Below are 22,916 nucleotides of genomic sequence, written 5' to 3' on the forward strand. Positions count from 1 at the left end.
TGCAAATTACTTATTTCTATCAGAAAGGTCAGAGATAAAACATCGTCACATTATAAATTAGGACAGCACAGTACACTGGCATAAATGTGCCTTTGTGAAACTATTACATGAACAAAGAATTTGGAGGGAGGATGACGCACTGCTCCCAGAAGCTGAAGATATCACGATAGGTCTTACTGACAGGAAGTCCCCTTGCAATTCAGATTAATTTAACAGGAAACATTTCCAGCATAACATGGATGGATTTTATTTATTCATGCTATTCAATATCCTCAGAATTGGGACCCTTCAATCTTTACAATGTATTTTTAGTCAAAGTAAAGCAGATACTAAACAAAACATTAACTTGTTTTCCTCTGCTCTGATGAAACCGGTGAAGAACCTTCCAATACTAATGATTAACGTACAGCTGCTTCAACATTAAGAGTACCTGTAACAAACTGCCATAGCTTGGGAAAATGAATTATGGATGTCTTTTGGATACGTTGAAGGATGTGAAGATGCAGACTTTAAACAGTCTGTCTTCATGAATTGAAAAATCATGACGGTGTTTGAATACATTTATTGCCAGCAAAAAGGGAAGTGTGTTATACATCTCAGGAGGAGCCGTTTCAATAAACAGAAGTAAAACACTTCATAATATATTTACAGTTAGTCCGAGATAGATTTTTAGCAAAAAACAGCTTTATATTTACAGGTCAGCACACTAATTCTAAAACTGCGTTCAGTGCTTTTTTTTTTTTTTTTTTAAATCAGCCATATGCTTAGTGGAACATCCAATAAAGGAGTATCCCGTGGGGAAAAAAGGCAAACAAAGAGATAAAAACATATACAAAAATAAAAATGTTCTATTGTTCAAAAGGTCAAATATTCTAGTCTTTGGGTGAAAATATTACGTAAGAAAGCATTACATTTATGATAGGAAATTCATATTGGGCTACTTAATATGTCCATGTCTTTAAGAAGTTTTTATTTTAGCATTAAAAAAAACTTAAACAAAAAAAAACAAAAGACACATTAATCAAGCAAACACGTGATCAAATTAGAACTGCACCCTAATAATTTGTAATAAAATCAGTCATAATAGAAAAATGCCCATACAAAAAAAGATGCATAGTTTCACATGGCTGTCCCTTCAATGTCCTGATAGTCAGGCAAAATATTGCGTGTTCAAGAAGTTCCTTCATATCTCCAGCAACTTAAGGTTTCCTGCGTCTGGAAGAGAGAAAGAAAACAGTACAAACCTCAATAAACCTGATTTTAAAGCTAAGGCAACAAAATATAAATATTTACACAAGCACACACATATAATGTCACCTATTTGCTAAATAAAAAGCAAAAGACAAACGCATGCTGAAACCTTATAAAACATGGTGAACAATGCACACACACGCTTACTTTTGATACCCAAAGCCTGAACTCGTGCTTGCCACTGGAGCCTAACGGGAGGGGAAAAAGTTGAAATAGGTTGACGCATGAAAAAGAGATATGCACACAAATCAAAACCATCCCTTTTGTATAAAAAGTACGTATTTTAGATTGAACAATAACTGGCTAAAGACCCTAAACATTGATACCTGAGGACGTGTACATTATTATAAAGTAAACGTTAACACAGTAAATGACCAGAAAGCAATTGTAGGTTAAAAGTAATTTATTTTCCTTTCATGTCTTGTTTGATGTTTTATTTAATTAATTCAGCGCTTACCCGGTTTTCTATGTCCTCCATTTGAGCTTCTCTTTCTCCAGACCCTGAGCCTCTCTTGCGACTGAAACAAAAAACATAAACTTGACCTTCCTTTTGCTAATTATTCACAATAGATGCAAGCATATTTTGTTGACATATTTTATGAGATAAAGGCTTGATAAATCAATGTCTCTAAAACGGGCGGGGATTTTTTTCTTCCTTTTACAAGTTCCTCCTCTCAAAACACTTAAGATCAAACGTGTAAATTGTGAAAGTTCTTCATGCAAGGTAAAACAAGTATGTAGCACCTAAATACAATGTCCATTTTAACATTATGTTTTAAGATATGACTGGACCCAAAATTACATGATGCTGCCAAATATATTAAAAGTTACCGACAGTATTAACGGTTGTTTCACGTTACAATTACTGTACCTTGATGCCATTGGGCACTCTTGTTTAAGTGTCTCAATGTCAGTGAACTGCACAGCTTGTCCTCCGCCTCTCGTCTTAAAAACATTGCCCTGAGGAAGTCGGAAAAAAATTATGATACATAAAACTCACAAATGTCCGTAAAGGAAAGGGAATAAAGGAAAAAACACAATCATAAAAAAAAGTTGGCCGTTGCCCAGTAAGATACAAAACAAGCCGTCAATGTGAAATAAAACAGAATGATCAAGTCAAAATCATGCAAGATATGAAATAGTTAGAAGTCTCAAATTAAGCAATTATGTGATTTTTACCTTGATCAATTGGGTCTCGATCTCCCCGTCTGAGGCAAGCTCTTGATGTCTAAGCACATACTTTTGGCATTTGGACAGAGCTTTCTCATTCGGGGTCGACACCTTGATTGCATTGGGTAAGATTGGCTGCATGACAGTGTCTAGGTCCAAATTAGAAGATGGATTGTGGTCTACCCATTTCTCCCCACCCGCAGAGTGTGAGCGCCTGTGCATTGGATGAACTGGAGCGGCCGTCTGGTGATCCCAGCGTGAGAGAAACAAACCAGGAAGTTATTCACATGTGACACCAGCAGGGACAATTTCAAGTTTGTTGGGGTTTAGTAGTGACGGTGGATCATTAGAGGGTGTTAGCTTGTGTTGAAAATACATGTACCACGGGAAGTCCAAGAGGGACAAAGCATGTCCCACTACGGAGGTTTTAATATTAATTTCTGGGGCCACAAGTATTTCCATGGTATTGTAGCCCTCAACATGTAGACTCAAATCTTACCCCCAAACAATAATCTGGCCTTCCAGCAACACATATTTTCAGAAAGTAACTAATAGCCCAGTAGAGTGAATAAGAATCAACATGCAAAGCAGCGCACAAAGTAGTGAGAAGGTGGGTTGAGCGGTTAAGACGACATGCAAACAAAATACAGATGTGGTTTAAAAAAAAAAAAAAAGGCAAACGTTTCAGTGAAGTCTAAGACCAAAGACCCAAAATTAATCTGTTTTGGTCCCGGCATACTGAGCAGGTCAATAAGGAACTTTACTATTATTTTGGAAGGAAGATTTTATTTCTACGTAGTTGGGGTTAGTCAGCCAGATAATCAGACTGAATGGCAGTTTCGTTCCACTTCATTAATCATTCATTATTTGAGTCGCTGAAGAAAATGTTGGTAGCAACTCAAGTCTGGAACTAGGCTTGGTAAAACAAAAAAATGCCCGACTCAGACTTTGACCAAAAGAACAAAAAGCTACACGTGTGGATTTTTTTAATAAAGTATGAAACTGCAGGTTTTAATTTGTCGGTTTTGTCCACATCTGTACACATAACATTTCCAACTGTGGGCCACTAAGTCAAGTAAAGGTTGTAGCTCATTTGTAGACGTGGGAACCCAAAATCCCCAAAAATGTCTTTCAATCCCATGAAGACATAAAAGTGAGCACGCGATGGAAACTTAAAAAAAAAAAAAAAAAAGGACAGATTGTTTTACTTTAGTAATTGTTTAAAGTGGGATTCTCACGATGTTTGTGTAAGCCGAGCACACTGAACAGCATCAGTGTTGCATGTCACATCAAACCAAACCCCAACACTGAGTGCAATGAGGTTTTAGGTTTGAAGAGTTTTTTTCCCCCTTACCAATTCTGATCTAATTTCTTTGAATATCTAATAAATAAACATGCAACTTTTTGCATGGGTCTTTATAAAAAAAAAGTGCAATCCTGCTACGTGACAGCACGTGTGTTTATTTTTAGTGCCAATAGTCCATTTATCCTTTTAAGTGTGGCCACTGAACGCGTTGGAACGAATGTGATGATACAGTACAAGGAAAGCACATTCCAGAGCAGTTAGCCACAAGCAACAGAAAGCAGCACAAACATGATGAAACACTAAATGATGTCTGCTGAAATGTTAAACAAATTTTGATACTACGGAGGCTTTAGATGCAGGTCGGGATGATTTACTAGCATGACATTAGAGGGCCTTACAGTCTGGATAAGAGCAACACCAGCCGACACTGATGCAGCGCTTCTACTTGATGCATTTCTAAACAAGCAGACATCTACTGAGACCAATATGGGAGAAGTCCTACACTAAAGGGTTGAACTACAGGCTTGCAGAGGAAAACCAAACTCATCCTTGAGGACACCTAGGCTTTATACACACTAACCCTTGTGCTTGCCTCTAGGTTTAGCCCATAGACGAGAGTCGTAGCAGGGGCCTCTGTCTCTGCGGCCCAGCGCTGGCCTCTCCTGCGACCCACGCTGCTGGTGCCGAGGCATGGGGCGGGAGTCCGGCTGCTGTACTGGGGGGTCCCAGAGTGCCTAGCTCGGCGGCTTGGGTCTACAGAGTGCCTGTGCTCCCAATCGGAGATGCAGGAGGCTACTGAGGGATAAGCTGAGGATGAGGATGAGGAGGTGTCGGGGTAAGCGTCCTGAACTGCCCTAACATTGGCTCGATTTTGGTTGGAAGGAGTTTGGCTGAAGTCCTGAAAAGTGATGGAGGAACGGGGCCAAGCATTGTGAATGTTAGGGGCTCCGGATGAACACAAATACAACAACAGGGTGATTCAGCAAAGAGGATGCCGTGTACAGGAAGCATAGAAATATTTTACAATCATCAAGATAATAATTAGTGACATGCAAAATTTCCAGATTCACAAGAGAATGTTGAAGTGCACATCGATGAAGAGGCAGCGCAGCAGAGGCAATAACTCACGTGAAGCGGTGATGGCGAGGCAGACCTCTTCTGGCCCATGTTGTGATCTCTCTCCCTTGAGGGCCTCTCTGGTTTCTCTGGACGCTCGGTGGGAAACCCACCGATGGCACCGCTGCTGCTGCTCTCCGTCACTATGGCCTTGAGCTGCTTCAACTTTTCATCCTTCACCCACAGCTTGTTCTGCATCTCCAGCTGTTTGGCGTTCACGCGCCTCTCCTAATTGGAAAACACCAGCGGGGAAACGGAAAGAACATTATCTAATCCTTTAGGACAAGAAAAATCAGTGAGGTATTGTGGCTCACATTTCTTGTTTTTAAAAGATCGCTAAGTTTACTTTTATTTTTTAAACCAGCTACAAAGTTCTTGCACCGCAAATAGTAAATACAGTTTACCTGACGAAGCATTGTGATTTTTTGTTCTTTCAAAGTGAACTAAAATCTTTCACAGATCCAAGTTTTATTGTATTAAAAAAGAAAAAAAAAAAATACTACTTGTAATGTACATTTTTATATGATATATCAGTGCTCGGTAAAAGATTGAAACAATAAATGAATGTATTCTTTATTCTAGAGACAATGAAGGCTCTCTAAATATTGCTGTTATAGTAGAAAAATAAACATTTAATCTAAATATGTATTTGTTTGCTTCTTCACAGTTTAGCATTTGTAAAATAAATATTATTTGTTATTGTATCTGTATTGTTCTGGTGCTGCTGCTTCTTACTTGTTTGAGCAGTGCTTGCGTGTCACACTAGGCTACTAAAGTATGAAGTAGACAAACATGCAGCTCCACGGATGTAAATGATTGGCAAGTATGTGCAAGCCCTCACTGTACAAACCACCCAAAAAAAAAAAATAGTGGGGGTACCGTTAATAAGTCTACTTACACACTCCTTCTCCCACTTGAGTTTGGAGTCCGTCACCATTCCCTGCATGCGCTGCTCCATGCGCCTCCGGTCTGTCTGCTCTCTCTGGAGCCGCTGCTCCCGCGTCTCCAGCTCCTGCCGAAGTGAACGCTTGTCCTGCTCGTACATGTCCGTTGTCTTCTGCAAGATATCGACCTGAGGAGAAGAAAAAAGATGTCAAAACAATAAATACAAGCTTCTCTGAAAAAGAGTGAATTCCCATACCCTTGTTTTTATAAGCATGTTTAAAATGCTGCAAACAAAATGTCAAAAAATAAAAATAGTAGTCAGGGAGACACCTTGTATTCCAGCGTTTTGGATTTTTTCTCTAATCGTTCGAGCTCCGTCCTCTGGCTGATGATGACTTTGTCTTTCTCGCTCATTTTGCAACGTTGATCCTGGAGGAACGTCTCCTTTGCATTGATCTGACCGTCGAACTGCTGAAACATGGACTTCAGTGTACTTGCTGTGGGAGAAAACAAATTAATGTAAGCTGTTGATTTGATCAATGACCAGGAAAAAAACTGCTATTCTAATTCAGTGACTAACCAAAAGCAGGGAGTCATCCATCGCGGATATCACACAAGTATCACAGGATCACCACAGTTTGAATAAATGCCGCCTTCTAAAAATGATTGATGTATCATTGCTGAACTCCATAATTAATTCATTAATACCAACAAAGTTGGTACTCTAAAAACCAGACAGATTATTTGTTGCTTAGAAAATGGACCAATACCGGTTTTGTCGTACTGCTGCGTCATCATCTGACGGACACGATGCCTCCTTTCCAGGATCTCAATCAGGCGAGGCAACGACTGATCATCAGATGGGTCCACCAGCTCGAAATGAGGCAGGGCTGGAAGGCTTTCCATGAGCTGATTCAAGAAGGACGGGTCATCTACTGTGAGAAAAAGAACACAACATTGAAAAGTTTGTGTTTGTAGTTATGCTACATTTATGAAATGCACTTGTAAGAATGTGATATGAGTACAAAGAGCAAGCAGTACAGATTTGAGGGTGATTTACCAGCATTACTTGAACCTCCTCGGTCATCAAGGCGACGTGACATCTCATCTTTGAAGGCACGGTTTCTGCCTCTGCGTCCTGCAGCAAGGCCACAGATTGGCCGGTCAATCGGCCGGGCGACCTCCACCTCTTGGGTCATCTCCGCGAAACGCATTACCAGCTGCAGTACATGCAACATGAACACCATTAGAAATGACAAATACCGCGATAATGATTTTGCCACAGTATTGTAGGGTTGACTATTGTGCAGTCACACACAATATTTTTGAGAAATAATCATCACTGATGTGGAAACAAAGACTTAGCCAAGGCAAATAATAGAACAGCTACAACAGTCTGGTAAGTTTAGAAATGTACTTCACTTTACTGTCATGCAGCCTTTAAAACCAGGGAAACACGCTTATGCCATATTACAATATCCAAAATCTAAGATATAATATAAATACATTGCTCAACCCACTATTGATTATATATATATATATATATATATATATATATATATATATATATATATATATATATATATATATATCTAGCCATTTTATAAAATGTCCATTGCGGTATGATGGCGAACCAGCCAACAGATCAGCGATGCAAAGGAGAAGATGATTTTCTCCTCGTAAAAATATTGACAACAGAGACTTAACATTCAAACTATACACAAAAGCAATGTCTTACCATAGTTTCATCATAATCATCCGCCTTTGGGTTGACACACACGATCATCCTGACTTTTCCTTCTCCGTCAAAGTAGTTTTTAAACAGATGTGTAACTTTAGAGTCCCTGTATGGCACCATCTGGAAGAAGACAAAGGCTCTGTGAAACGGCACCGACTGGAATATTACCAACGATAACAAGCAAGATTATAAATATTGTTGTCCATAGAAATAAAATGATAACATGGATGATAAAATACCAACCTTATTAGTTCCACACATCTGGTTTTCACGCAGGACTTCCATACATGTGCGCAGCGTCATCAAGGACTGGTTAATGTTACCTGTAAATGACACATAACCGGAGACGTGTTGTGTCGGAACAAACATTAAAACGCACTGAAAGTCTGTAGATACTGTACCAGAGGTTTTTTTCGTGCAAGATGTACATGAACTTTTCAATTCTGTTTATTTTGTATAGCCCAAAATCACAAATTTGCCTTGGAGGGCTTTGCAATCTGTACACATACGACATGCCTGTCCCAGAACCTCACATCGGATTAGGAAAAACTCCCCTGACCCTGAACTGACCTGCTTCACGCAGACGGCTTCCCTCAGCTCTGGTTCTGCTGGTGCGCTCGCTGCCAGCCAGGTCCACCAGGCACAGCTGGCTTACGTTCACCTGGTTTTTGTCCTGCAATTTAATAACACGCGAAGTTAGCATCAACACACGTCGGCTGGAATCCTTTGCAACACTTAATGCGTCTGATTCGATCTGCTTTGTGTCAGATGAAAACAGACAAACAATTCACTGGCTATCTTTGAATAAACAAACATAAATAAATAAATAAATATATATATATATATATATATATATATATATATTTTTTTTTTTTAAGTAAGCTGCATGTCACCTGTAGAATGTGGTCCCCATCAGCATCGAGTGGTGCCTGAGCCAACTTTACTGTGAAAACGCTGTGTGAGCGACTGGATTCACGGTTAAGTTCAGTGTTGGCTATCCTCCTTTTCTTTTGTCCTGGAGAAACAGCAGAGCATTATTAATACATTCTGTTAACAACAACAAAAACAGGAGCAATAAAAAGTCAAATAATTACTACATATAAAGTCAACCAATTTATATATTTATTTTTCAATGATTCCTGCTAGTTTGATTGGTAAACAGACTATGTATGCATTCTCTCAAAACTTCTCCGCAACATTGTAACAAAGAAATGTCATGGCTGCCTAAATCACAACAAAAAATATTCTAATTGTTTATATAATGAGAAGATACAAAACATAAGTTAAAAAGCTTACGGTGCCAAACTTTGTCATTTAAATGTGTGCATGTTAAGAGAACATATAATACAAAGCCACTATAAGAGTGTCATTATTACCACTCACCCTTCCAAAAGACTTCAAAGGCCTCCTCTGTCGATTTGACCTCAACTTCTGTGCAGCCAGCCACGTACATGTTATGATTCTGATCTTCACGCAGAATCTTAGATTGCGGAGGTCTGAAACAAGTTGATGACAAGAATAAACATAATGCAACACACTGAAGTGTTGCTTTAGTAAGACAAGCAGCAAAAGCTAAAATGACAAATACTTGATGTTAGTGTTCATGTTTAAATACAATACAATCTAGGGACGCACATCCAGGGGTACAGACGCATGCATACAAGTTTGAGCCATTCAGGGAAGTTATGCATCTCCACATGAACAGCAAACAGCAGGGAGCCACCAGAATGACAAAAAAGCTTGAAATCTACACATATGCTATTTACAGGGCTTTGGATTAATGGGATGGAAAAACACTGAGGACCTAAAACGTGACAGCAGCTACAGCCAACTTACAGCTACGAATAAACTGTCTAATGTACGTTCACTGGACACATACATGAACTCATTGTTCCGTACAGGCGTGCCGCCACCGAGCCACCTAACAAAAACATGACTTTTAAAAGTGCATCTTGTAAACAGGAAAAATAAAAGTGTCTCAATAAACGTATTCAGCACATACAGTCAGAGTGGTTGTCATGGAGAACTACTAGTTCAACATTTACAGATCACACTTATTGAATGGTGCATTTGTTTCCCCTATATTCATTTACTGCAGAGCCACCTCGTAAACCAAACCAAAAACTAAACCTGAATACAAATATGCGTACAGACAATCCTTGAAAATTACATTGTGTTTTTAAAAAAAGCCCACAGGTTTGAAATGTTGTCTCTTACTTTGGTCTGATAGGGTCAAACGGTGCATCTTCGAGGAGATCATAGATATAGTTGTTGTAGATCTCGATGTAGGACACAAAAACGCTGTAACAGCAGTCTTCATCCACATTTTCAAATTTGCACGCCTCCTCTGAGCTGATCATATCCGCGAACTCTGGGTCAGCCTTCTGCCTGAGAAGACAAACCAAAAAAAGAAAGAAAAGCAACATCATTAAAACAGCAGGGAACATGTACTTTACATGCAGTTCCCTCAAACTACACAAGTAGTTGTCACACCATAAATTGCACAGAAAGGAAGACGTGAAATAAAGTTACTAATAGTGACCTGGATGATGGTGTTTTGGGCACAGACGGCTGACTGTCTCGCTTCTGTCTCTCCAGGAGAGCGTCAACTTGACCCTGGATCTCCATCCCATTTTTTTCATCTGGTTTAAACACCTGATGAAGATGTTTTATTTATTTTTTTAAACACATGACCCTTACCATCCTTCCCCCAAAAAGGTACTCCTTTTTTTGAAGACCAAACACGCAAAATTCTTACAAATCGTTTGGCCTGAAAGGGGCCGATGGTGTTGAAGAGTATGTCTAGAGAGCGGGGGAGGAGTCCACCTTCCCCAGGTGAGCCGGTCATGGTGAAAGTCTTCCCACTTCCAGTAACGCCATACGTAAACAGCAGACCTATGAACATGGAATATCACAATTACACAACCACTTTCACACAGGATTAGGGCTGATGTTGATCATGTTGTGAGCTGTGGTCTGGTCTGTGAGTGGTGGCAGTGTCAATAAGGAATGGGCATTTATTTTAGAGGATAAGTTAGGTTTTTTTTTTTTACTATAAAGGGTTAAAAAATAGCAATGGACGAGATTCTGCACAGTGCACATAACTTGAATTCACTCACCATTTTTACAACGAATAAGGTGCTCTATCAGAGGCTTGGCAACATCCTCAAACAGCTCAATTTGATTGGTATTAATACCAAATACTTTTTTAAATGAGTACTGTGTCTAGAGGATAAACAGAAACAAAATGTAAGACGTTATGTAATAGACCAGTTAGCAGACAAAAACAAGTATAAGTGGTGAATTTGCTTTACATGGCCAAGCGAAGAGGGCAGCAGCACACTTACCTCTTTGAATTCCCCATTGCGGTTGGCTTTAATGCCATCGGGAGCATGGAGCTGAATAGTGGAGCTGCTGATCATCTCAACACAACATTCCTCATCTTCTGCTCCAAGTGGACGTATACGACAGTATACCTAAAATGATGAAGGAGTAGATAAGGTCTACAGCGATGAAGCCACCACTAGAATAACTACATTCAGATAAATCTAATATGAACTCATCACCCGATGTTGCCAGTCACAAATTCAGTGCACGTAGATAAACACAGATTTTTTTTAAAGTAACAAAGTAAGCAGTGTTCACTTACTCCAACAGGATCTTTCTCTATGTTGGATGCCTTTTTCTGGCCAGGCCTCCGAGGAGTCTTTGCTTTGCTGTGAGTGATAAATAATTACAGAATCAATGTCAAACACACACAAAAAAAGCATGCTACATTAAATTAATTAGACACATCACTTCCTGAATAATCCTGATCATTAACATGAGTCATTTACACTCTGTGGACAACTGCACATTACGTAGTTCACACTCTAGAGACAATTCTTCCTCAAACTTTCACAGCAAACTCAGATAAATATTTGTGCATAGTCATGTAGCGACCTTTCCATAAAGTTGGAAACACCGTTTTAACATTAGGCTTGCCCTAAATAGGAACTGAGGCCAAAATATTATTTATATATATATATATATATATATATATATATATATATAAATAAAGCTATATGGACAAAACTACGGGGACACATTTCGGTTAACGTAAATATATATTTAAAAAAAATCAAATTAACCTTAACCTCTTATCGGTTAACTTCACGATATCTACCGTTACGTCATCTAACGCTAGCTAACGTAAATCAGCCCAGGTGTCGCGTGCTAACGATTCATAGGTGACGCTCAAGAAAAAAACGAACGTAAAACGATATTCGCCACTTTAACATTAAAATAACCAAAGCTGGAGAACGTGTTGTCCTTTTCACAGACAGGTAACACACTTTAGTGATAGATGAGCTGTAATGTTAGTTGTAAAGTGATAGTTAGGTTCAGTAGCTAGGTTAGCTAGGTTCACTATAGAGCGAGCTGTGCGAAATTTACGAAGCTTTTCTTCTGAACAACCGCTAAAAGGTTATCATTAATACGCACCTGGGCCATATAACTAACACAATGCATATATGTAGATCGTTAGCCGGTTTTTCGTGTTAAATATATAATAAAAATGTGGTAATACTCACGCTGGTCTCTGCATTGTTTGTGTTGTTAATCGCTTCTCCGCTGAACACAGAGCGCCTCTTCTCGATTTGAAAAATTCTCTTCCGTGTGGCTAATATTTCAACCAATCACGGAGCAGACGCGGCAGGCAGAACAGGAAGTCCCGCCTCCAGCACCTATCCCCGTCTTTGCTCGATTACAACTAACTGAACTGACTCATGCTGTGAAACAAAGAAACTACAGTTCATTTGAACATAAAAAATTCAAGGTCCTCTAAGTATTACAAACCGCTACTTGTAATGCTAGGAAAATTCTACATAGGAAAAAACCCACATTAGTCACTTTACTAATGATAAAAATAAGAACAAAGGAAGACCGGAAAATTGAAAACAAAATGAGCACATTGATTTACATTACTTCTCTGTAAATCTTAATTTCCACTATTCTTTATATATTAATTTATAAACAGTTCCCAGCATTATCCTGTATCAAAGTAAATAGCACCATAACCTGCTTCTTTTTTCATTTACATGTATATATTACTGTATTTATGTTTTTAATAGTTTCATTTAATAAATTCATTGATACAATTGCAGACAAGACAACATGGATTTTCCTTGATCTTCATTCTTTAAAAAACAGTTTTAACTCAGGCAAGTTTTTTTTTATTTTTTATTTAAAATAAAAAACATTGTACATAAATACTTTCAGTTTTGCATCAAAGGCACATTGTGGCAGGGGACAGAGAGAGCAATCAATATGAGGAAATAAACTACTCTGAAAACATTTTCTCTGTATTGGGCTACACTGACTTTGTTGACTTCCTATTTTGAGGCAGCTCAAAGCCAAGAGCAAAACATTTTCTTCCCTTGTCATAACTGTCTCTTTGTCTCGGCATGCTTTTCAATATGTGAGTGATGTGCATCATGTGCACTTCCTCACAGTAGCAAACATGCTCCTTTTGTAGCTTTATGTAACAATTTCCTGAGAAACATTTAGATTCATTACATATTATAGTAACACACATTTTGTTTAATTTACATTGTACGTTTGTGCAACTTCCGCCCTTATTTTCAGTTTACCCACACATTTAACGGCAGTCATCAAAGTGATGTCTTACGGCTGAATGCCAGCTTGAGTTTAGCATAAACTGCAAAATGACATGACATCAGCGACTCATAGCTCAAGTGTGTTCTTTAAAATGTTTTTATATCACCCATAATGCACCTTTTTCCCACGTCTGTATGTCTTGTGTCCAGCTGGGACCATGCAATTTAAGAAGCGGGAGGTTTTGGAGCAGAGGCAGGCCCTGGTTGAGGCTTTCTTTGCACCTTTATCATGTTTCTTCTCTTGACAGGCTGGAGCAGAGAGGAGAGGTAGACTGTAGAGGGTGATGATCGTCAAATTCACCACCACACAGAGCAGCGCTGCACCCACTGAGTTGGCGAAGGTGATGGGCACGGAGTGGGCAAGGAGCCAGGGGCCCCGTGTTACCATGTCCTGTTTGACGGCCTTCATCTGGAAGTGGGTGCCGAGGATGCCACACACGTGAAAGAGTTGATGGCTGTGACCTGCAGGGGGAGCAGTCGAGTCGCGTTTGAGTTCAGGCGGCACAGTGAACAGTCCCGACTGATTTCAACACACTGACAAGTGATTTCAACAGGAGATGTGGAGGTGGTTAAGCATTAGCATTATTTCACAATGATTAATGTGTTATGTGTTAATGTGAATCCAGTGTTGGAGAGGTTAAAGAAATGTGAAATACTGTTTAAAACACCACATTCAAAAGCTATAAAAGACAATATTGTAGGAGCATCATGTATGTATCATTATGGCAAACCTTCACTCCATTTTCTTTCATCGTTTCATACCTTTATAGGACGAGTTGCTATCAGAGGTAGATATACCGCACATTTATTTGATCCTGCTTTAACTTTTTGGGCCGCTAAAAAACTTTAAACACAACACTGGCAAAGCATCACCATAAGTTAATATAACTTATTAAAAACAACACGCAAATATAAAGCAACATTTTTTTATATAGGACTCTACTTTTAGCTCTGTTTTGGTCTTCACCTACTCTGAGGGGGAAATATCTGTCTCTGAAGCTGCTCCTCTATGATCACCAGCTAATTGGCAACTTTGTCTGCATTTGGGTGCTGATCAGGTGGTGTGCAGTGGGTTTTTAGAGTTGTTCTTGCTTAAAACAGCCGCCTGCTGTGACGGTAAACAACGCAGATGAGACTGGTGAGAATGAATCTAAACAGTATAGCTGAACCACATTTGCTTAAAGATGCCGAAACGCTGCGCAGAATCACGTGATGATTCTCTCTCGGCTGCGGTTGGCTCTCCGGCGAAACAAACCAATGTGTAACATGCTAATGAGAATCAACAGCTACTCAGTCTCAGAGATCAGCCTCACCTATGTAGTCGAAGCTGCCAGGCGCCAGCCGCTCAGGTAAATGTGTGGCGAACAGAAAGCCTGTGAGAAGAGCCAAGGTGATGTGGTAGTAGTGCACCATGTTGGTACCATTGTCTGAGCAGCCCTCTCCTACACACATAAACACCTGTGAGGAGAACACACACAGAACAGAGTCAACAGATTACAACGCTATCTCCATTACGACCACTTTTATCACCGTCAAATTGTTTGAATGAGGCATACACGTATTTATTAAGTATCTCTAAGTGGAGGATACGACTGTTATTCAAGTCTCAAGGGGGAATGTGCCAAATGTTCCTCTTTCACAGACAGATTCACATCATATATCATATCTTACATACACTTACAATGTGCAAATACAAAAAAAGCTGAACTACAGTTTATTATTACTTTAAATCATATCACATAAAAAATAACCCGTGGCATGATATACGGTAACATAAAGTAATTTATATGAAAAAAAAGCATGTTTTTCCAATATATTGAACGTTATCTGTGAGACACATCCTTTCAGATGTGTGTTTTGTGAAGCCACGTGTCTGTGTGTGTGTGTGAAGGGCACAGATGTGGTCTTACCCTGTAGAACAGAGGAATGTGGTCGAACATGTAGGGGTAGGCAAAGGCAATAACGCGAAGATATTTGCTGAACTTTGGACTCTGGTGCTCAGGAAATCTGAAATAAAAGACACAACCTGTACAGTAGCTGAAAATGTCAGGATGAGTAGATCGATTTGTAAAAAAAAAAAATTCCATGTAATTAACTTGAAATACAAAAGTTATATAATAAATACACTTTCATGTTAAATGTAAATGTGTTCTGTGCTGCACTGGTATACTTTACACTACAGAACTCTGTTATCTAAGAGTTATTATGCTCATTCAGTTTCACACAAGAACACTTTAAACACTTAAAGTCAGTGAGTCAGGTTGTTACAGAACACGTTTTGCCAGATCCTTGTAACCGGCTAAAATTACACAAAATCACTGTTTGGGCTGATCCCCATAGTCACGCTTAGGCGACACCCATTGTGTTCAACAGAGACTTGCTCAATTCTCGAAAAGTCAACAATGTCTGTGGGATGAAGTCAACAGTCACACATTTCTACAGGATGAAATCTGTTGCTGCCATCGTCTGAGGCACGATAAGCACGGTTCATGATAGAATAGTGAAACGATAAGAGGATTTTTTTTTTTACCTCTTTACGACGTCGTGATTATAATGCAGAAATGGTAAGCCGAGCCTTAGCAGCGGGGAGAGATGAGTGAAAGAACAATGAATTAGCTGGACCGAGCCAACAACAGGGAAGCTTTCTCCGTACTGACAAATGTCCTACAGACGTAGCACTTCTCATTTTATTTCACATTTGATGAAAGCAACATTATTGGCCGACAACAGTATTTGAAAGCAGTCACATTAAAATGTTGCCATGGACCAGGACAATGGTGTGAAGCAACCGACTACATCTCCTCAAGTACTGTCTGTACTTAAAGACACTGTTGATGTTCCTGTACTTCACTTGAGTATTTGAATTTTCTGCAACTTTATACTTCTACAACAATACAGAGGAAATGGTGTACTCAAGTTAAGACTGTATTGATCCCTTTTAAATGAGGGACTTTTACTTGTAAGAGAGTATTTATACCTTCTGCTCTGGAGCAGGACTACACTTTTGAGGCATACGTCAAAAGTCAAAGTCAAAACAACAGTGAATAAAGACACTGGAGATGAGAGAACACTGTGTGCACACCATGCATGTTAATGTACTACTAAATGTTAATTTGCTGAGGTGTAACATTTAGCGTCAGGGTGTCAGGGTGTCACGCATTTCGGTCTTAAGTCACGCCCTCCCGCCACACATCGTATTTCTCCGTCCGGGGGGTGGGGGGGAGAGAGAGAGAGAGAGAAAAAAAGAGAGAGAGAGAGAGAGAGAGAGAGAGAGAGAGAGAGAGAGAGAGAGAGATGTCACGCTTACCTGTCTTAAAAACTTGAGAGCCCTGTAGCATATTAGCCTGTCGTTATGCTAACACACAGAGTGTAGACATTTCACTAACCTAGATCATTTCACTGTAACTGTTGCAAGTAAATCACCTTTCCGGGGATCTTATCTTTTAGAAACAAATGCTGAGTTCTGTGACTTAAAACTGGATGCTCGCTAGCACGCAAACAGGTTACTCTTTTCTAAAAGACAACACTAGCATTCAGTGTTCTCGGTGCAGAATGCATGTTCTCAGCATACCTGGAGTAGCAGGCCATGCCGGTGCAGATGACAGTGTTTAGCACAGCAATGGGGACGTAGCACTGGTGGAAGAGGGTGTTCAGCCACTTGTCCGGGAAAACATAAGCTGAATAAACGATTGCTGTGCCTGCAGCAGGGCACATTAAACAAAGCACAATTGTACATTTTTAGCAGCGTTTGTTTCGTATCAGGAAAACTAAGTGAACACTCCAGTTAGATACTTTGTCCACCCTCCATTTACAAAATCTACAGGAGGAAGAAAGAAGATTAAAAACGCTTGTTTAAACCAAACATTAAAGCCAAACAAATAAGTATGGATTGATTAAACATCCTTACTGGTAATACTAATATGCAGTCTGTTTGAGTATCTCTGTTGCTGTCTTTTCATTTTTTTTTTTATCTTAGTCAGAACTTTGTTACATCTATGTTTACACACACAAAGACAGCATTTAATCTGATCAAATTGGATTCTACTTTATGGTCAGATTTCTCTAAAATTTAAAAAGACATACACAGTTTCACTAAACACAACATTTTAAGGCACTCCATGCATTTATTTGACCTGCCACATCTGGTTGAGTTACTGCCCCTAACTTGTTAACCTCTTAACCCGACAGCGGGCAGGTGGGTAGTCTGCCTGCTGACGGGTTCAAGGTTAAATTAACAATGTTTGATGGTTTGATGGTTAAAGGTTTTATCATCATCAAATTACTTCAATATGTTTCCCATTTTACACATACAACTTTTTACATTCATTAAAAGAAAATTGTTGACCATCATTTAACCCTGTACCCTGAATCTCATCCTCAGGTGGGTTTTCAAGAGGTCAAGTTCGTCAGTAAAGTAAGCGCTCAGTGCATAAAGCACAGCCACTCGTGGACCTATTGCCAGAGGAGCACACACACGTACCCAGGCTGTAGAAACTGAGGGCCGCGTAGTCAAAGAAGAAGCAGATGTGGCGTGCCCGGGCCGACATGCTGCTGAAGGTGTGAGCACAGCTCGACGCCAGCGGGTAAATGAAGCAGGTGAGCAGGAAGACCACCAGAGGCCAGATGAAGGAGTCGTGCCATGCTGTCTGCACCAACACCACCGCCACTACCTCCCACAGGAAGTACCTGCAGGAGAAGCAGGTCACATTAACTTGATTGTATTGGATGCAGCAGTACTGCTTTTTTGCCTTACTTTAGTAACGGAATGAACATAAATAAGTGTAGAAACAAAACAAAATGTGATACTTTCATACATCAGATGAAGGCCCCCTATGTGAATTATACAGCCTTCACAGTCCCAACAATGAGAGATTTTGGAGCTTAATGATGTTTTTTTTGTTTGAGTTTGTCCCCCAACTGTAGATTCACGGAGCTAAGTGGAGATATATAGCCTCGACTCAACTCCAATGAAGTGAAGACATGATAAGATCCTTTCCAGGGGTGGATAGAGGAGCAAAACACTGTTGGTATGGTCCTATTGTTACTTTATATGTCTGCTAGCATGACCACATTAACAAGTGAAAGTAGTCAGTGACAATAGAAGGGATTTAATCAGTGAAAACACTGCCTCAGTACTGAGTTCATGTTAAAGCAGCTAGAGATAATAAAAACCCTATCTTCAATTTAGGCCGTTACTATATGAATGATTGTGCTCCTTTATGATGATTATTTGTCATACTATAGTAGTATCAGTAGTAGTAGTTGCAGGAATATTTGCACATATATGAGATAATAAAGGAGTGGTTAAACATTTGGTGTGATGTTTGTTCAGCATTTCCCATCAAACCTTGTTATTTCTAAAATTTGGTTTGTTTAATGATCAAGCTATACACAATAAAACAAGCAAACGAAACATAAGCAGGTTATTATATAATATTTGTTTTCGCCAACCAAAACAAACTGGAACATGCAAGCAGCTCCGTGCAGTGAAAGTAAACCCTGAATCATTGCACTATGAGAGACTCAATAATGAAAACTATAAAACAACAGAAATGTATCAACTTCCTGTGTGATGGCCAATTACCTTCTGTAGCGGGCCTGAACCCAATGGCAATATCGTAACGGATAGTACTTTTTACATCATTACACATGTATCTTATACACACACACACATGCACACGTGCGTGCGTAAACTGAGACAGACGTCTGAAACATTCACAGCATATCAAAGACACACACTTCGCTTGTCCTCCCTGTACCTGCCTCAACGTAGTCAGAACAAAGTATTACTCAGTTAAACCCTTCATTTGTTAGTAACTCTCAGTTCCATAACAGTTACACACAAATAGCTCAGTCTTGTCAGGAGGCAACAGTTTGCCTCGCGAGTTCGATTCCACGCCTCTCATTAACAAATCATCATTATTTGTGCTTTTCCCCGTCACTGAGCAGTTAACTAAGTAAGGCAACTCATAAGCCTCGAGCACAGATCTGCTCATTAGCGGCTTGGCTCTTGGTCTCCGGCGAGCCCCAAGACACAGACACCCATGTGGCCTCAGCATACACACAAACACACACACACACACACACACACACACACACACACACACACACACACACACACACACACACACACACACACAGTCTCCCTGGACTATGCAGTCAAAGCAAGCAACTGGCATGTCAGCAGGGAGGAAGTGCACCGTGTCTCCTGGGGGGCCGTCACCTCCGTAGTAGCTTTAAAGCACGAGAGCTAGACTCACATAAACACGCATCAACCACACGTCTACACAACTAAATAATTGCATCAGTGAAAGTCTTTGGATCTAACCTTCATGCTATCGGGCAGTGTTTGTCAAACAGAGAGGAGACGCTAAACTTGGGGAGGAAGTAAAACATGTTGCTTTAAGCTCCAGAATAAACGTACAGTGTATAGTGGGCCGAAACGGGAATTATCCTCATTCTTTAGCTTCCTGTCTGTCTTTGGCTTTCTTCCTCTCCTCAGCTGTTTCTCCTCTCTGTCTGCTCCTGCAGGTGTTACATTGTAAGCCTCTCAATATACTGTACAATAAAATATGAGAAAACTCAAAGAAATTTGGCAATGAAGTCTTCTTTAGTTCACTCAATTTTAGGGCTAGCTACTTGTGTCAGTTATTAATTACATAACTTGGTTACTCATTTATTTAGACCTCTTGACATTTTTAAATTGATCCAAGTGTTTAGTTATATTGTCACCAGCTGATATCCAGTTTGTAAAGCAATGATTCCCCCGTGCACAGCGACTAATCTAAGCACTGCAGCTTTGCGTGTACTTCTAACCGCCATTCAAACGTGGGTCGGTGGGTCAGGGTTTGCAATGTGAGGATTAAATGTGTTACAAAGATGACGAAGAAGTGGATTCTTAACCTCACTTAAGACTCATCTGAGACACAAGTGCAGGGCTGTCCTCGATATTCTTAGTCGACGAACACTCACAAGATTTTGTCGGCAAATCAATCAGTTAATTACATTGACGGAGTTCTCCAAAAATGTATTGGGCGTGCGTCTTTCAGCATGAAAAACGCACTGGAAAATGACTAAACGACGAAATATATCTTAGACTACTGAGACCAAAACGGCCAATTCGTTGCTACACGCATGTATGAACAGACAAATCCAACTGTTCTTTCAACTCAAAGGTTGAGTAAACGTGTGAGCTGAATCACATATAAATACATAAAGTATAAATGCAGCTGCACTATGAGAGTCCTGTTGGACCGGCTGCCTGCTGCACACGCAGTAAAAGGCCTCTGATTGGGAGGCCCCGCCTCCTCAATGGGACCCACATGGTTGCTGGGAGGTAAGTCTTCAAAACAAGCCTGTTTGTATGTGCTATCCTTCTAATATAGCGTGAGTCATTCCAGTGATTTGACACATATGTGTCCTGTGCCAACTGTCCACACTATCCTCAATGGCTTCACTGCTATGTAAAGTCCACTGCTCTCCTGACACCTTGATGAGTACATTTATGGTACTAAATATGCACTGGATCGTATACTATGAATACCAAGCAGACAGACACTGTAACTCTGGATATGAGCTGTAAAAATGAATGGTAGCCTTTAGTCGGTAATGTGCCAGAACTGATCTAATAAATCTTCTATCTTCGCTTTATAGTAGCTAAAAACCACAGATTGAAATTCTGTTTTACTGTCTGACCTACAAAACTCAACAAAGCCTCGTGACTGGTATGAAAACAAAAAAATGTACAGCTTTGCTGAAGAAGGAATTTGGAGAATTACAGAAGACGTGATAAGTGAACTCACTACCTCCGCCACTGGCCTGCAAAACAGTTGGAAACAAAAACACAAAGAAAATTCCCTCAGGTGTGTCACATGTTGACAGCCTACAAGACACATGACAGGTGGAAAACCTGTTCATGCCTCTTAAAATTGCGACGCATTGCAGCAATGGAACAGCGTTGTCGTTGAGACACATTTAGAGTGTTTACCAGGTGGGCAAAAAGTGGGTCCAGATGTTGAGCGTCTCATTGGTCAGCTGGAAGAGGCTCAGGATGCAGTCAGTGGCGGAGCTGCGGGGGTGTCGGTAGCCGGAGTGGATGCTGTCCTCGTGGAAAATCTTGCGAGAGAAACCTGTGAGTTAGTCCTCAGACAGTTTGTGAAACCTGTAATTCTCGTATTCTGGAGGCCGAAGAAGTCACTCAGCAAAATACACAAGACGAGGAGTGTTGCACGTTTGAGGGGGGTTCCCCCGAAAAGTCCCACATTTCAATGGTTACAGTTTATTAGAAGGGACATTTTTGTATGTTTTTTTCTTTTTTTTTCTTGGGGTTTTAAGCCCAAATGGTGACCAACCACTGATTTAAACTGCCTTCTTCACAGAATACAGTTTTTGTCCATAAGCAACTTTAAACTCAAATATTTGTGCAGCCCTCTCTGCACTCACAATAATGTATATTTCATGAGGTGAAGTATGAAAGGTGTTGATAAGTCAAAGTGTGACAAAATTAATACACTTTTCTTACACTTTTGACTTGAGTTCTCTTTTAAGTTCTGAAATGATCTTTTAAGGTGAGATTGTAATGTTTATTTAGTGACAATTTTCAATTATATAATTATAAAGCAGGTCTAGGTGCTATATAAATACTGCGAAATTATAAATTTGAATTCCTCAGTCTGCGGGGAAATGCATAGTAACCAGAAGCCATCTTTAAACAAACCGTCAGGATTTCAGTACGGTTGTGACGCCTTCTATTCTTGCTACACAACATATCCACCGTTTCACAGTTTTAAAGGTAAAATATATCCCAGTGTATTTCCTGTTGCAGTGCATGTGAATGACCTCAGAGGACAGGAAGTAAACATGGACCAAAGCTGTTGCGTAGCAATGTAATTCTGTTGAAAAGCGCTAAAACAAAGCGTTTCAGACAGAGGATCAATACGGGTACAATCAGAAAACCATGTGAGGAAAATAAAGAGTGTTTTTTTTATTATCACTAAAGCATGTAAACATATTCTAGTAGAAACCCCAAATCCAAGCTTGGGCCTGCAAATGAGCGTACTATGTCTCCTTTAATTTACCCACTCAACAACTCCTAATTGAGTCCAGCTCAGTCTGAAATGTTAAGGAACAGTGAAGATGAACTTACTTTGGGCACTTGATGGATGGTGAAGACTTGTGGTAATTTAAGGCTGAGCATGACGGCTGCAGAGTGCTGCTGCTGCTGCTGCTGCTGTCAAGGAGGAGAGCTGAACCTAGGCTGCCCGCTGGGGTGTGCCTCATTCTTTATACGGTTTGTGTTGCCATGCTGCTCTCAAGGTTTCTCCCCTTCATCTCCTCCCTCTTCAAACCCAGCGAGAATATCCAGTGTACCTGTGCAACTCCTCCTACTCCTCCTCCTCCTTTTCGTCCTCCTCCTGCTGCTGTCTGTCTCTCTGGAGGTGGAGGAGGGTATGTGCACACACACACACACACACACACACACGCACACACAAACACACAAACACACACACACACACACACACACGTTTTTCAAGATCACAACATCTTAACATTCATATGAAGAGTCTGCTGTTTCCAAAACAAAGCTCTTCTTTTTGTCATTGCATAATTCTCTCACAAAGAGATGACAGTCTAGCCAGTACAACAAGTTTCAGGTCAGAACAAGTTATACAAAAAAACTTTCCATTAATATCAATGTAAAGGTCTGCAACAGAAGCTGATATTATCAAATAAACAAACAGGCAGGTCAACTTAACAAGCGCTATCAGCCGGTCCCCGATAAAGTGAATGAGGG

The 22,916-nt window shown here is 40.1% G+C and overlaps 2 protein-coding genes across 3 annotated transcripts; both read right to left on the bottom strand.

Moving 5' to 3' along the window:
* Window positions 1-660: 660 nt before the first annotated feature.
* Window positions 661-12,051, bottom strand: LOC306735667 (kinesin-like protein KIF23; the record flags this gene model as incomplete). The annotated part of the gene is made up of 24 exons (XM_079217166.1): window positions 661-1,215; window positions 1,399-1,439; window positions 1,709-1,769; window positions 2,123-2,211; window positions 2,431-2,664; window positions 4,308-4,625; window positions 4,856-5,071; window positions 5,742-5,915; window positions 6,059-6,225; window positions 6,499-6,663; window positions 6,789-6,948; window positions 7,467-7,586; window positions 7,710-7,789; window positions 8,037-8,139; window positions 8,360-8,481; window positions 8,850-8,962; window positions 9,346-9,387; window positions 9,684-9,854; window positions 10,009-10,121; window positions 10,225-10,361; window positions 10,586-10,691; window positions 10,814-10,942; window positions 11,116-11,182; window positions 12,038-12,051. The coding sequence occupies 24 exons, from the start codon at window positions 12,049-12,051 to the stop codon at window positions 1,200-1,202; spliced, it is 2,958 nt and encodes a 985-aa protein (XP_079073292.1). The 3' UTR covers window positions 661-1,199.
* Window positions 12,052-12,687: 636 nt separating this feature from the next.
* paqr5b (progestin and adipoQ receptor family member Vb) lies at window positions 12,688-17,788 on the bottom strand. Of its 2 annotated transcripts, XM_079217587.1 has the most exons (6): window positions 17,604-17,788; window positions 16,695-16,821; window positions 15,654-15,698; window positions 15,034-15,130; window positions 14,437-14,581; window positions 12,688-13,585 (listed from the first exon to the last, which is right to left on the bottom strand). In XM_079217587.1, exons 1-6 carry the CDS (start codon window positions 17,668-17,670, stop codon window positions 13,227-13,229), a joined length of 840 nt encoding a protein of 279 aa, XP_079073713.1. In that variant the 5' UTR covers window positions 17,671-17,788; the 3' UTR covers window positions 12,688-13,226. The 2 variants fall into 2 exon arrangements, with proteins under 2 accessions (XP_079073713.1, XP_079073714.1); XM_079217588.1 differs by lacking the exon at window positions 15,654-15,698.
* Between the last annotated feature and the right edge of the window lie 5,128 nt (window positions 17,789-22,916).

This window comes from Taurulus bubalis (assembly GCF_910589615.1).
Source record: "Taurulus bubalis genome assembly, chromosome: 4".
Taxonomy (NCBI): domain Eukaryota; kingdom Metazoa; phylum Chordata; class Actinopteri; order Perciformes; family Cottidae; genus Taurulus; species Taurulus bubalis.